The following is a 15,318-nucleotide window of genomic DNA, read 5'->3' on the forward strand; positions in this document are numbered from 1 at the left end:
CGGTACACGAAAATATTCTGATTACACATTACTATACCTTTATTTTCAAATTAGACTAAGATCATCATCACAGTTTAATTTAATTTTTTATAAATATAGGTTCAATTACAATCTAATTCTCAGTCTAATCCAATTTCAGAAATAAAAAATATACTAATAATTAATTTATTGGAAGAAATCTTTTTGCATGTATTCTCTTGTGAAAAACACATTATTTTTACTCCCTCCGTCCCACTGTATCTGAGACTCTTTTTATTTTGGGCGTTCCACTGTAAGTGTGACTCTTTCCTTTTTGGGTAAAAGTTTTTTCCTTTAAACAACTTTTCCCTTTTTCACCTACACAAAATATACATTTCTTAATTCTCGTGCCCAAAAAAAAGGTCTCACTTACAGTGGGATGGAGGGAGTATAATGGTTGTCTTAAAATGCAGGCCCCTGGAAAGCAAAAACAGAAAAGGGCCATTAATATAAATAGTTTGAAAGAATGAGTGGCGAAAAGCTTTATGATGTTGTATCAAAAGGGGATGTAACAAAACTTCAACAAGATCCATATCTTGTCGAAAGTGTTTCATTTTCATGTTCAAGAAAGCCATGGTTGAAGAGTTGTTGAACATCAACCCATTGCTAGCTCGAAATTTGGCGGACTCCCAAAAATCGTCGCCTCTTCACATAGCAGCAGCACAAGGGAATGTTGAGATCGCCAAGAAATTGGTATCAGTGGCCCCAGAGATGCGCTGGTGTCGCAACGGACAAGGCCTGAACCCGGTTCACATTGCAGCCATGAACGGGCATGTTGAGATCTTGGAGGAGCTGCTTCGACTGGATCTGTTTCCTGCTATGGAGAGGGTGCATCGTGGGCAGACCGTGTTGCATCTGTGTGTGAAACATCGTCAGCTTAGGGCATTGAAGGTTTTAGTGGAGAAGTTGTGCGATCTTGTGTGTGCAAAGGATGATGATGGGGAGACACTCTTGCATTGGGCTGCCAGGAGCGACCAACATGAGGTAATTAACTACTGATTCTGTCACTTGGATTTTATTACTCTCTTTTTTACTTCTTCATCAACACTTTTTTACTAGACGTGTATGTCAAATGTCTACATGGCTTAAATTAACGAGATATACTAATATCGTAGTTGAATGTCGACGCTCCCTCCGTCCACGAAAGAACTTCTTAGGAAGGAGTGGTACGAATTTTAAGAAAAAGATATATTGTTGAATGTATTGAGAGTCGAGAAAAAGTTGTTGAGTGTATTGAGAGTGGTGAAAAGATGTTATATATAATTAATATTGGAGTTGTGAAAAAGTGAAAAGTAAGTAATTATAAGTGCTGGGGTATGTCATTAATTGCGTTTAAATTTATTTAAGGCCATTAGCTTAGGGCTATTTGCAAAAATAGACCACTATTTTTCGGACTTGCAAAAATAGGCCAATTATTTTAGTTTTTGGTATTTTTAGGCCAATCAGGTTATTTTGGGCCACATTTTGACCCCAAAAAATGGCCTATAAATGCTGAATTGAGCTCAAATGTGGCCTAAAAATGCCAAAAACTAAAATAATTGGTCTATTTTTGCAAGTCCGAAAAATAATGGCCTATTTTTGCAAATAGCCCTAAGATAATGGCCTTAAATAATTTTAAACTCTCATTAATTTGCCAATTCAGCTAGTCGCAATGGCATTAATTCGCAAAAAAATGATAATCATATGAAAAATCAGAACACTTGAAAGTTTATGTATTTAGAAAGTAGAATTTATAGTTCATGTATCGAAACTAAAGCTCACCCAAACACCCCTAAATGGTTTGCATTGGAATTGCAACAAAACTGACAATAATTCCATTACTCCAACCAAAATCTCAGGTGATAAAGTACTTGGCGAAGGAGACGAAAATAGATAAAGCATTAGAGAATTCGATGGGCAAAACAGCACTAGTCATTTTCGAAGAGAACCCTCATCACAGAAGTTATCCAAAATACACCAAGTATATCCTCTCACCATCATACTACAGCCAATCAGCAGCATTGCTTCAACTCATCTCCAAGAAGAGAGACCAGACAATGGTGGTGATGGTCCTCATCGCCACCATGGCGTTCCAGGCCGCCATCAGCCCCCCAGGCGGCGTGTGGCAGGACAACACGCCGCCGCACAGAGCTGGCGAAGCCATCATGGCATCCACTCATCCCAAGATGTACAAGCACTTGGTGCGCGCTAACACCACGGCCTTCGTTTCATCTCTCATCACATTAATAGTCGTCTTTGTCTTCCAGCGCGAACTCGAGAAGGGTTTTCTGTTGAATTTCTCTACCTACACAGTGTGGGTATCGCTCGCAGCTATTGCAGTCAGCTACGGAGGTTCGGTGTTGGTCACTATGCCGAATACGGAAACACAATCACTTGCCAAAGTCATCAACCTAGTCGTCGTTCTGTCCATCAGCTTCGTCGTGATTATGGTAGTTCTCGGTTTTCCGATAAAGCGGTGCTGGGCATGGCGGCAGCTGCGGCAGGGGAACTTTGATATCGGCATGCCTTCGTTTGTAATTGGGCCCAGACGCACGTAGAAATAACTGTTGGGTTTGTGATTAATTAATAAGTGAAACAAGATCAAATATAATTTGGAGGAAATATTATGAACTCTCTTGAATAGATGAATCTTGTTCACTCTTCTATCTCAAATGGTAGATCATAACAACTATGTGGAGTGTTGGCCCAATTCTCATTAATTCCCTTAGCCCAAACCCAAGCCCATCCCCTTTTATACCCAACCTCCCCTCAGCCAACCCTAAATCCCCTAATTCCATGCGCCGCTCTGTTATCTCTCTCTCTCACCTGCGCCTTTCCATTTCCCCTCCGCCGCCCGACTCCTCGGTTCTCCTTCCACCTTCAATTCTCTACCCCTTTCCCGATGCCGTTTAACCCCCTTTTAATCTGGCCCTAATTCTTCACAGCAATGGGAAGGTTTTCTAGCAAAACTCTTTAGAAGGCTCTGCTACTCCTTCTGTGTGATTCCTCTGCTGTGAGTGAACGAAGCCTTCCCTGTTGCTGTGAGAGTTATCACCGGATTCTTGTCCATCGGATTCCTGATTGGTGATACTCTGGTTGTTTGCGAAGCCATCGGAATCCTGCCCATCGGATTCCTGCTGCTGGTGGCTGTCCATCTGAGATCTGAGTGCCGAACTGTTATTCCTACTCCTTTGAGCTGTGATCATTGAGCTGCCGGAAGAAGCCTTGCCTACTGTGGGAAAATCTGAGCCAAAGTGTCCCGAGGACACATTTTCCCACTTCGATCTTCTCTGGACTTTCTTACTTTTCTGCTTTCTTTCATTTCTTTCTTTGAACTGTTAACTTGCTGATTTTCTGGTATTTTGCAGGTACACGCAGGAAGAGAAGAAGAAGAAGGTGAATAGGAAGAATTAGACGTGGAACATTGGCACTAGAGTGTCGAGTGAAGGCGGCAGGACGGTCGGGAACCAAGCGGTGAACCTCCGGCTAGGCGAAGATACCCAACAAACTATTTATAGGATTACATAAGAGACTCTTGATTACAATTCATGTATCTAACAATAACTCTGATTCATGTATCTTAATGAGACTCTTAAGCATCCAAGTTCCTAAATGTTCTAGAGATGGTAGTTTGAACATTACTTTTGAATACAAATTATCCTTTTAACAATAACATTGTAGGCTGTTTCTCTATGGAAAAAGATGGATAGCAAAAAATTATGTCTTTAAATGTCTCCTTTTTTTTTCCCACATCTATATATAATATAAAAACACAGTTCTAACGGCTATTTTATGCCGCCAATTTTAACAAAAATTTGTTCTTTTTTTCCAAACATCAATATCCTATTTTTTCGCTAAATTCAACTTTTATCTTTTTCTTTCCACCACTCTTCCTAATTTTTTCTGCTCTAATATGAGCCCAACAATGCCCACGTTTCCTCACAATGACTTGTAATTCAAAGTGAGTGGAGATTCGAAGTGAATCATTTCCTGATGAAGAGAGTCATAATAGAGTTGATTAATATGCAAGAGTTTTCAAGAGTAAAAAATGAGTACTTGAAAATAGTCATAATAGAGTTGATTAGTATGCAACAGTTTTTAGAGTAAACAATGAGTACTTGAAAAATGAAATCGTAAAAGACTCGTTGTTTGGGGGTGGTTGCTGCTTTTCTTTATGTGGTCGAATTTACTCCCACATGTTCATTGCAGTGGTTATTCCGAGCAAAATAAAGGTGACTATAATAGGGTGAATATTCCACATGAAACAACGATGTTAATAGTTGAATGAAGTCATCAACAATACAGGATTGTATGCAAATACATTATTGGCTTGTCATTAACTAAGCACCAACAATTGTATGTACTTTGTACAATTCTATCTATGACTTTTGGTAGTACTACACCATGTCAGTGACATTTCATTAACGTTTTGAGGTTGTCTTTTGTATGTACAATCGTATATGCCTCGATGTAGGTTCCGGATGAAGGCACTGTGTATGTATGATGCATATTAATATCTTAATATTTAAGTAGTTTGTATTTATATTGTACTCTGTAGATTGCTACAATGTTTATGAGTTTATGACTTGTGGAAATTCTCCTACAAGTCATAGTATAATATGGCTACACTTGGAAATGATTTGATTAGCATCGTTACTGATCCCATAATTCACAGAGCAATTATAGAAACACCGCGTGCTACGCGGTGTGAAATTTCTAGTATATATATATGTGAGAAAATAGAGTTCCTAAACTTAGTTTTATTTCAAAAGAACGTGCATCTATTTTACATCAGCAAAATACTAATATTTTCATTTTTTTCGGTTGAATTTGACCAAATTTCTCTCTTTATTTTTTTAATTATTTTTTTCTCTTCCGTGCGATTTCCCACTTTAATTAATTCTCTCTCTCTTTTTAGCTTCTTTTTCACTTTTAGAATTTTTATTTGTAAAAATTGTACAATTTGATTAATAGTAAAAGAATTCATATGTGTATCAAATTAAAGATCGTGACTAATTTGATATACAATATATAAAAATGGATTTAAATTAAACAGATTATGCAAATTTAAAGTAAGCATTTTTTTTTCTCTTTCTTCACTCTTATTTTATACTACAAATTAGTTTTCTTAAATAAGTTAAATTTTCAATTTTATTTTCTTTTTGTTATTCACTGGGAGTGTTTTGTGAAATCATGGAAGCATAAATATGCAGAGTTCATTATGCAAGCTTGGCTTTTTTTTTTAAGAATTATGCAAGCTTGGAGTTATTTGCACTATTTTCTTATTATGAGTTTCTGTTTTATTTTTTTTCACTATTTTCATGCTTTAATTTTTTTTATCAGGTATTTATAGTTTCTTTTTGTGTTATTTATAAATTGTGTTTATTGTAGATAGATACCAATTATAGTGCATTTAATTGTTTCCATATGTTTGAATTGCTTAACAATTTATTTCATATTAGCTGTATTTGAAAATCTAAAATTAAATGTTATACAATTGACTTTTACATAATTTTTAATTATAAATATCTTTAAATTAAAATAAGGTGTAGGAAATTATATTGGTTCATTTCAGAACTCTTTAATCTAATAAAAAATATAATATTTAATTAATTAATTTTAATGGTATTTTTTATTATTAAATAATTTTCAATTGTTTAATGTACCATAGTTATAATTACACTTTATATAAAGTTGATAATTTATATTTTAAAATTCAGATTTTTATTGAGTAATTGATGTGGATTATTTTATTTTATTTTTAAAATATATTTACATTTTCTTATATTTTAATTTAAATTAATATTTATATTTATTTATTTTTAAACATATCGTTTAATTTCAATGATCGCCGTACATCGCACGGGAGGGCGTACTAGTTTTACACAAAAGAGAAGTTCACCATTTTTTCTTCCTTATTTTCACTTCAATGATGGATAATATTATCCCTCCAAAAATGGAGGGATAGTATTATCCATCCTTGAAGTGAAAATAAGAAAGGGAAAATGTTTTTGTGTCAAATGTTGGAAAAGAAAAGAGACATTTAAAGGCATAAATTTTTTTTATTCATCAAAGTAAACGCAGCCCGTGTGTGCTTTTAATGTTTTTTTGTGTTGGTCTAGTCTTGAAACCGTACGTATATGCGTATGTATTTACTAGAAATTTCACACCGTGTAAGACATGATGTTATCATAATTTCTCCACAAATTTGTGGTATCAATTATGATCCAATTTGTTGTAGGTCATCATGTTAAGGCAAAATTGATATCCTATCTATTTACAATGATTCAAAATCGTGATGTTTAATTTGTTTCAAGGCAAAATCTCTCGTAAAACTGAGTGTAATTCCAAAAAGAGGTCTTAATTGGTGGTTCCCATCTTAGAATCTATGTTTAATGCATTTACTTTGATATAAAATTGAGATAAAGGGTGATAAATAAAACTTAGATAAATAATACCTAGATAAATAATACCAAGGGGGAGGAGATATTAAATTTCTCAGTGGAATAGTGATATAAGAGCGGGCTTCTCCCTTAATGCGGGCTTTTTTGTTAATCAATATTGCTATCAAACGCTTAGATAAAACATGATTATTTATCTATTTTGCTTTATCTAGGACTATTTGCTTTATCTAGGACTATCAAACATGCCTAAGAGGCCGGCTTTAATTCTTCTATCTTGCTAATTTGGTCAAATCCTATAGCAAATAATCCAACCAAATACTCACTTTAATTCAATCAATCCTTTGTTCCATATCATTCAATGTTTTAATTAATTGCACATCAAGTTCAAAATAACAGACCGATCGAGTTGAGAAAATTGTCTATATACTAATGAATGTATATATATTAACTGGAGAAAAAAACAACAACTCATTATTGAATGATGGACATCAAGTCTAACTTAATTAAACATGAAGTGTTTATACCTATTTCCGTTGGAAGTGAAGCCTAGCTAGAATCGTCTACCAATATCTTCTTCTCTTCTTCTCCTTCTTCTTCTTCTTCATCTTCTTCTTCTTCTTCTTCTTCTTCTTCTTCTTCTGCTTCTTCTTCAATTGCCTGAGTTCAAAGCGAACAAATTCTGCATCTGATAACGTCCTCCCCTCTCGAACGGCAAACAAGTCCTCCAAATCATTAAAAAATTTGGGTTGGAAGCGGCGAGGATTTACTGATGACGATGCGTTGGCCTTCCATGGCAGACGGCGCAGCTGTCGTAACGCTTTCCCTTCCACATCCCACAACTTATTTCTTTCAATGTATATGAAGTTGGGGCGACAACTCCGCGATAAGTCATCCAGAAAAGCTGAGGTGACTCTAACATTCTGCAGCGTCAAGTTCTCCACCGCAGCTACACCCGAACCATCATCTCCCACATATCCTTCTCTCCAATTAATGTATCCCAACTCCATGTCTATATGCAGAGAAACACGAGATACGCAGCTCAGCGCTTGCACAAATTGCTTCAAACTTGTTGCTTCCCTATCCCAATGACTTATCTCTAAATCCAACACCCATTCCCTACTCTTCATCATCGTTGTTTCAAACTTGAGGCGCGGGAAACCAACGCATCCCAGCTTAAGGTATCGAATATTTGGAACATCAAACTCTGCATTCACATTTCCATGCGCACGGCATAAGATTAGGACTATACGTTCAAGCGATGGGCTAAAAATTCTTATGCCGTTGCAAAAACTATACGCGAAATCCTGAATTAGAACCAGTTCTTTGAGGCAAGGAAATTGAGGCCACAACTCATGCTTAGAGAAGCTATCTCTAATATCAAACCAATCCAATTGCAAAGACTCGACTCGCAGAGACTTGAGCTTCTGCAGTTTCACCATCGCACCAACAGCATCAAGCGCAAGCAAGCTCGCCGGTTGTTTCAATGTTAATTCCTCAATCAGTGGGAATCTCCAACTCAAATCGTTAAAGAAATCATCATTTACAGTGACACCGGATAGATTGAAGGATTTAAGAGTGAAACAAGGTGCTACCTCTTTCTTCCTCCTCCCGAGATCAATTGTGCAGCAAGAAGCAGATAATCGAGTTAGGGTTTGGGATTCAAGCACCTCGTCTGGTAAAACAAACGACACAGTATCGTCGTCCTCGACACGAATTGTGAGATCGGTAGCCCCCAATTCCATAGCTTTTGAAATCAATTCTCTAGCCAGAGAATGCTTTCCGTACATGTGTAGACTGAAACTTTGGATCTTTAGATTGTGATGTTCATACCTCTGCAACGCCTTCTTCGACAACTGCGGCAACCTGTTTCGCAACTCGTATTCATCGAAACTGAGATTGGGGCTCGTGGCCCACGCGCCGTGCCATGACTTGGAAACGAGAGTCGTTCGAGCAGCTTCCCTTTGATCGGACATCAAAGATTGAATTTGCTGTATGACTTGTTCAGGAAGTTCGAATTCGGCGACGGCCGCAATTGTTTGGGGATTCTTCTCCATGGCTTCACCTCCAAATTTCAAGATTTGTTCTAGGGTTTCAAACAATCCCTCCTATTTATTAGTAGTACTAATTAGTACGTTTTTTTTCTTCCTATTCTTTTCTAATCAAACACAAATCTATCTTTAGGATCTAATCTATTACTATATAATAGGATACATCTCAAAGAGTCCACAACAATTCTCTATCCTACATGGCACTCTAGAATCATTCTATTATAAAGAAGTGGCGTCGTTTAGCTACTGCATGCTTCTTTACTGCGTTTTATGCTGTTAGTTTGTTTCCTTTTCTTTGCCATCTGTCTTTTTCTCATTGGTTTGAGTTGTTTTGTATCTTGTGCTATGTAGCCTATGTTATATAAATAGCACAGGTACTCTCTTTTGTAAGGTGACGTTTTGTATCCTTTGTTCAAGAGTATACAACAATTATACGACTTAGCAATAGTATATAATTTTTTGGACGTGATCATATTTTCTCTTTTAATCGCAATCACTCATTTTTACATGATCGCACATTTAATTCAACCACGACCATATTTTTATATAGTGAGACTCTTTATTCTCTAAAAATATAATCTACTGTATAGATCATTTTCATCGCAGTCAGAAGCTCGCGCAGGCTTGCATTACCGTTGTTGGTAGGCACCTATATCACTGCCGCGAGCATCCGCCGGCCTTCTATTTTCAATTTTCACATATATATAAATCAAAATAATATATGAAACCATCTCCTATTTTCGTTTTTGACATGTGATCGAGACCATTTTTAATGATTTCTTTTCACTAAGTTCACTAATATTAATGTGGATTATAGCTAATCCTTTTTTTTAGATACCACGTGGGCACACAGGCTTCTTGGCCTTGTGACAATGCTTTAATTTATTCACTTTTAATAAAGTAGAGCTTCAATTCTTTTCCTTGCTTGGAAGAAAGGAATTGGCCATCTCAATATTGGTATACATATATTCCTGGCCTGATTATTCAAGTTATTATAAATAAAGGGCTAATACATCGCTTGCTTGTATGTAAAACAATATTAATTAGAAAAAAGCCATTGAAAGAATGGTTGGAGAAGCAGCAATAGAAAAGAAACTATATGATGCTGCAAGAAAGGGAGATTTATCAACATTCCAACAACTGCTGCAAGAAGATCCACACCTTCTTGATGCCGTTTCATTTCCATTTTCGAGAAATGTATTACCCATAGCAGTAATTTATGGACAAGTGAGCATCGTGGAAGAGGTGTTGAAGATCAACCCGCGGCTAGCTCGGATTTCAGACTCCCAAAAATCGTCGCCTCTTCACATTGCTGTAGAAGAAGGGAAGCTCGAAATGGTCAAGAGATTGCTATCAGTAGCCCCAGAGACGTGCTGGTGGCGTGACGATCAAGGGATGAACGCGGTTCACGTTGCGGCTGTGAGAGGGCGAGTTGAGATCTTGGAGGAGATGCTTCAGCTGGATTTGTTACCTGCAATGGAGAGACTTCATCGCGGGCAGACTGTTCTGCACTTGTGCGTGAAACATCGTCAGCTTAGCACATTGAAGGTTTTGGTGCACAAGTTTGATGAATTTGTGGGTGCGAAGGATGATGATGGGGAGACTCTGTTGCATTTGGCTGCAAGGTCCAATCACGAAGAGGTAATCACCAACTTTTTTTGTTTGTGTTTGTCGTTTGAATTCGATGAAATTTGTGGGATAGAAAAATGAAGGAGCGGATAGATAGGTTAAGTTTATATGAGTGAGGATTTTTTGCTTTCATAAAAGGACATGGTTAATTGTCTGTAAATATGTAGGAAGTTTACTCAAATTTTGGATTTAATCAACACTAATACATAAGATTTTGAATTTTTGGAATTCGGTTCAAATTAAAAATTCGATCACATTTAATTCTATGTGGACGCCTAAATTAAAAGTGTCTCGGCCACAAAATATAGATTATCTATTATCTTCCTATTACCTATTTAATTTGAAGAATAATTGTGTAAATTATACTATATTATATAATTAGAAAATTAAATTAATTTATTAGATAATAAAATACTATAAAAATACATTAATCAATTATACATTACATTATCCAAAATCTATTTGATATATATCTGGAATTTTTTTTAAATCTTCAAAAGGATAAATATCCTATAAAATCTCAGATGGATCCTCTATTCCACAGTGTAGTGTGTACCACGGTGCACCACTATTAATTTTTTTATTTTATAATTATTTTTAATAAAAATAAAAATTATTATTATATTATGAAGTCTAATTAATATTTATCACTAAAAATTGAAATTTAAAAAAATTTTAACTTTAAATTAATGAACCCAAATAATCTATTATCAATTCAAATAAATATAAAAAAATAATTATAAATCCTAATTGGATGTGAACCCTTGTTAATTATTTTTACATTATATTAAAGCATAATAAATTAAAATTGAATAACAAATAATTAAAAATTATAAAGAAATTAAAAGTGGTACACAATGGTACACACTACATTTGGGACAGAGGATCTCATTTGATAAAATCTTGAAAAAGATAAATATTCTACAATATTTAGGGTACTCACTAAATTGTGTATAAATGTTATCATACCTTGAAATGCATATGCTTGAAAATTATAAATTAATAACTTTGGGATATAAGAATTTCATCGAAAAATGAATAATTTATTAATATATTGATAAATTAATACTCCCTCCGTCCGCCAAAAGTATGGCACTTTGGCTGGGCACGGGATTTAATAAAATTTGTGATGATTTTGATGTAGTGAAGAAACGGTCCCACCACTTTATGAGATATGTGGTTGAGATTGAATTTGGGGTGTCTTTTTGTAAATAAAGAGTGTTTGTAAAGATAAAATATGAAAGTGGATGGTGGGACCATTGCCTAAAAAGGAAAGTGACATAATCTTCCAATATAATAATTGTGACATACTTTTGACGGACGGTGAGTAATTTATTAATGTGCGAAGATAAATAAGAGATAATATTTATGTATCTATCTATTCACTGTAACTCAGTGGCGGAGCCAGGCCCCGAGGCGTTGGGGGGGCAAAATATTTAAAATATCTAAAATAACTTATATAGATATAATATAATAAAATATTTTTACAAATCACAAAAATTCTCTATGATTACTAAAATGGAGTAATATGAACTCATTGTAAAGTAATATATTATTTTTTATATAGTTAAGTAACAAGATAAAGACGATCTCTCATTCTATTTAGAAGCTGACTTTTTTATAATCTTTGTGACAAAAAAAGAAAGTTATTTTTACAGTGTCATATGTATGTATAAACTCTGTATTCCCTGTGTCCTCTCACAATAATTCAATAATTATGTGAATTTAGAATATGGATAATATATATATATATATATATATATATATATATATATATATATTTTTTACAATAAAACTCGAAGAATATTCATGGGTGTAAAAAGAAGACCCACATACTACTATTAAAATTCTGATAACAATAAACAAATAATTATGCCAAACGGAAAGCTAGAAAAGTAATAAAAAAAACTGTGAATTACAACGAATTTAGAAAAAATTAACTTTTAAAATTCAGAGTTAATAATGATCCTTCAGTAAATTAATTAGATTATTGAATATACATTGGGGAATTGAAGAAGTAAGACGAAATAAATATTTAAAATAAAGAAGAGTTTCAAAAGACCAATGAATTGTATTTTGTCAATAATATAAAAAATAGTTAGAATTTGTGTAAATTAGGAATAATACTTTATTGGTGCAATTTTTGAATTGAATTTACTTGAATTTATCTATTTGAATGTAATTTACACAATTTTAGCCTTTTCTTATTAGACATACACGTATGAGCCCTTCCATCCAACACCAAAAAATCATTTATTTTCTTTTATTTTTGCCCCTACTTTTCATAATTTTTGGTGGGGCAAACTTAAATATTTATGTAAAATTGAATATATATATGGAGGCATAATATAACTCAATTGAGGGGGGCAATTGCCCCACCATTCTATATTGTAGCTCCGCGTAACTGAAATTGTTATATCAAAATCACAGATTACACGATACTTGGTGCTAAGCGATAAAGTAAGGGAGTTTATAACAATGGATTCCATCAACAAAATATTCTTGAACGTGAGACCTCGAGACCCAAGTGCGACGTATCCAGAAAATAAGAGAGTCTTAGAAATATTTGCTGCTGGCAAGTCAACGCTCGAAACCTTGCCTAAGTTGACCGACATGACGATGGTGGTGGCGGTGCTGATAGCCACCATGGCGTTTCAGGCCGCCGTCAGCCCCCCGGGCGGCGTGTGGCAGGACGACACGTCGCCGCACAGCGCCGGCCGAGCGGTGATGGCGTATACTCATCCCACGATGTACAAACACTTCGTTCGTGCCAACACCACAGCTTTCATTTCGTCTCTCGTCACGATCCTCCTCATCGCCACCGGATGGCCGTCGCGGAACTTCGTCTTCCAGAACATCGCCGCGTTCGCGGTGGGGCTGTCGATGGCGTCCATTGGAGTGAGCTATGGAGCTTCGTTGATGATGACTAATCCCATGGAAACACTATCGATTGGCCATATTGCCGCCGTAGTAATCTCTGGCTTCCTCATCGTCTACTTATTGATAGGGGTCTACGTCCCTATAGAGGGCTTCGTCTTGTCGTGGATCAGAAATGGACTAAGGCGTCACGACTTCTGAAACCATCGCCTCAGGGGCATTTACTTTGAATCATCGCCTCAGGGGCATTTACTTTGAATGATTAGCCTTTATAGATAAAAATAGTAAATTTAACCATTTGCTTTGATGGATTGAAATTTCGGGATATTTTAAGGCCCTTGATTATTTTTATAATTTGAGCTAGTTTTACTTGATTCATATCTCATTGAGAAAAGCAAGATTGGAGAAAACTCCTACTTTTAAGGATAAAAATAATTAATCGCGCATTTTATCAATCATGCAAAGTGAACGTCCCCGTCCATGCTTACTTGTTTGTGTCTGTCGTTTGAATTGGAGAAACTTGTGGGACAAAGAATCCCAAGGGGTGGCCGGATTAGTACTTGAGAGATTTTTTATCCTATTTTTAATGATATACATAAAGTTCTTGTTTTTATTTAAAAATAATTTTGTTCTTCCTATAATTTTATAGAATTTGTAGAAGGGAGTATTTAAATATGCTTGGCCAATTGATTTTTTCTGATACAATCGACTTATGTTTAGCCTTGGTTGGGACATTTAAAAAAAACGTTCAAACAACGGGCCAAAAAGTGATATTTACCATTTTATAAATATTGTTGTCTTTGTCTCAATGTAATTATAAATATTATAATATGTACAAAATCACAAGCTTTATGAGGCATTAATAGAGTTGGAAAGAATATATGGTTGGAGAAGAAGCTGCAGCAGAAAAGAAACTATATGGTGCTAGCTGCAACAAAGGGAGCTAGATGTATCTACATTTCAAGAAATGTTGCAATATACTTGATGGTATTGTAAAATAGTGAAATTAATAGTGAAACAAAATTAATAATTTTTTATTCTAATGGTTAACCGAATATCTTTTTGGTCGAAACTTAACGAATTGTAATATAAGGTCTTCGATTCTGTAGTTTATATCTAGCTTTATCTATCTAATATACTAAAATTGAGATCTTAGAACATCCACAGCAGATCTCTCAAAATTTTACTCTTAAAAATACTCCTAAAGTCTTTCCTAAATTATTTTTAACCCCTATTTTACAATTGCATGCAGTAACTCTCCTATTTTTCATTATCTAGGGTTAAAGTACATATTCACCCCTGAAGTCGACACCCCTAGAGCATTGGGCTCCCCAGACTCAGTCGTGGCGCGTTGACCTCCCTGAACTCTCGGAAAAAGGGTGCAAATACACCCCTGAACTCTCGGAAAAAGGGTGCAAATAAACCCCTCCGTAAAATAACGGAGGGGTGTATTTGCACCCTTTTTCCGAGAGTTCAGGGAGGTCAACGCGCCACGACCGAGTCTGGGGAGCCCAATGCTCTAGGGGTGTCGACTTCAAGGGTGAATATGTACTTTAACCCCATTATCTATTTTATAATTTTGGATTAGATTTAAGAGGGTGTAAATTTAGGATTAAATTGAGGGGGTGTAAATTTTTTTGTGGGCCCAACTTAATATACGCGATCTGTTGGATGATCATTTTATCTCACTTTTTATTATTTTATCTCAAATTTAAAGTTAGGATTACATTTGAGAGTTCTGCTGTAGATGCTCTCAGTTTCCCGCCTAAATTCAATGCCCCAATTTTTTATATTATTATTATTGTTTTGTTTTTATTATTATTATTATTCAATGCCCGCTTAGACCCTTTAGTTCCACCAATCTTCTTTATAATAAGAAAACCAAAACATTTTATGTGGCATTATAGAATTCAAGCATTTTAAAGTTTCTCTATTTTCCTTCATTCTTATTTTTTTTACAAGTCACATCTCTTATCCCACATTGATTTTTAATCAAACTCCATATTGACTAAATTATATATAAATACTTGTGTGTAATATCTCATCCTACATATATTTGCAGCACCAATTTAATTTGGTCAATTATCTTTTAGTAAATAGTTATATTATTATTAAAAAAATAATTAAATTTATCTAATATTACTTTGGCCAATAACTGAATTTATTATATATACCAATACATATTACAGGCACCGCGTACAATATTTCACAACCTAACGTGACATTTTCTTCATTTTTCATTCTTAATTATCTTAAATCTTTATTCCCATATTGAAATTTTACTAAACTTCATCAATCCAGAACCTAAATAAGAGGTCCCACATCATTCTCATATTGATATTTTATTGAACTTCACCAATTAG

At 35.0% G+C, this 15,318-nt stretch overlaps 2 protein-coding genes across 2 annotated transcripts; both read left to right on the forward strand.

The window, feature by feature from the left end:
• The first annotated feature begins 309 nt into the window (after positions 1 to 309).
• LOC130995184 (ankyrin repeat-containing protein ITN1-like) lies at positions 310 to 2,635 on the forward strand. The gene is made up of 2 exons (XM_057920337.1): positions 310 to 1,002; positions 1,857 to 2,635. The coding sequence occupies exons 1-2, from the start codon at positions 577 to 579 to the stop codon at positions 2,553 to 2,555; spliced, it is 1,125 nt and encodes a 374-aa protein (XP_057776320.1). The 5' UTR covers positions 310 to 576; the 3' UTR covers positions 2,556 to 2,635.
• A 6,832-nt stretch (positions 2,636 to 9,467) lies between these two features.
• LOC130995185 (ankyrin repeat-containing protein At2g01680-like) lies at positions 9,468 to 13,398 on the forward strand. The gene is made up of 2 exons (XM_057920338.1): positions 9,468 to 10,090; positions 12,509 to 13,398. The coding sequence occupies exons 1-2, from the start codon at positions 9,515 to 9,517 to the stop codon at positions 13,154 to 13,156; spliced, it is 1,224 nt and encodes a 407-aa protein (XP_057776321.1). The 5' UTR covers positions 9,468 to 9,514; the 3' UTR covers positions 13,157 to 13,398.
• The last annotated feature ends 1,920 nt before the right edge of the window (positions 13,399 to 15,318 follow it).

Source organism: Salvia miltiorrhiza, chromosome 7 (assembly GCF_028751815.1).
Source record: "Salvia miltiorrhiza cultivar Shanhuang (shh) chromosome 7, IMPLAD_Smil_shh, whole genome shotgun sequence".
Taxonomy (NCBI): Eukaryota; Viridiplantae; Streptophyta; class Magnoliopsida; order Lamiales; family Lamiaceae; genus Salvia; species Salvia miltiorrhiza.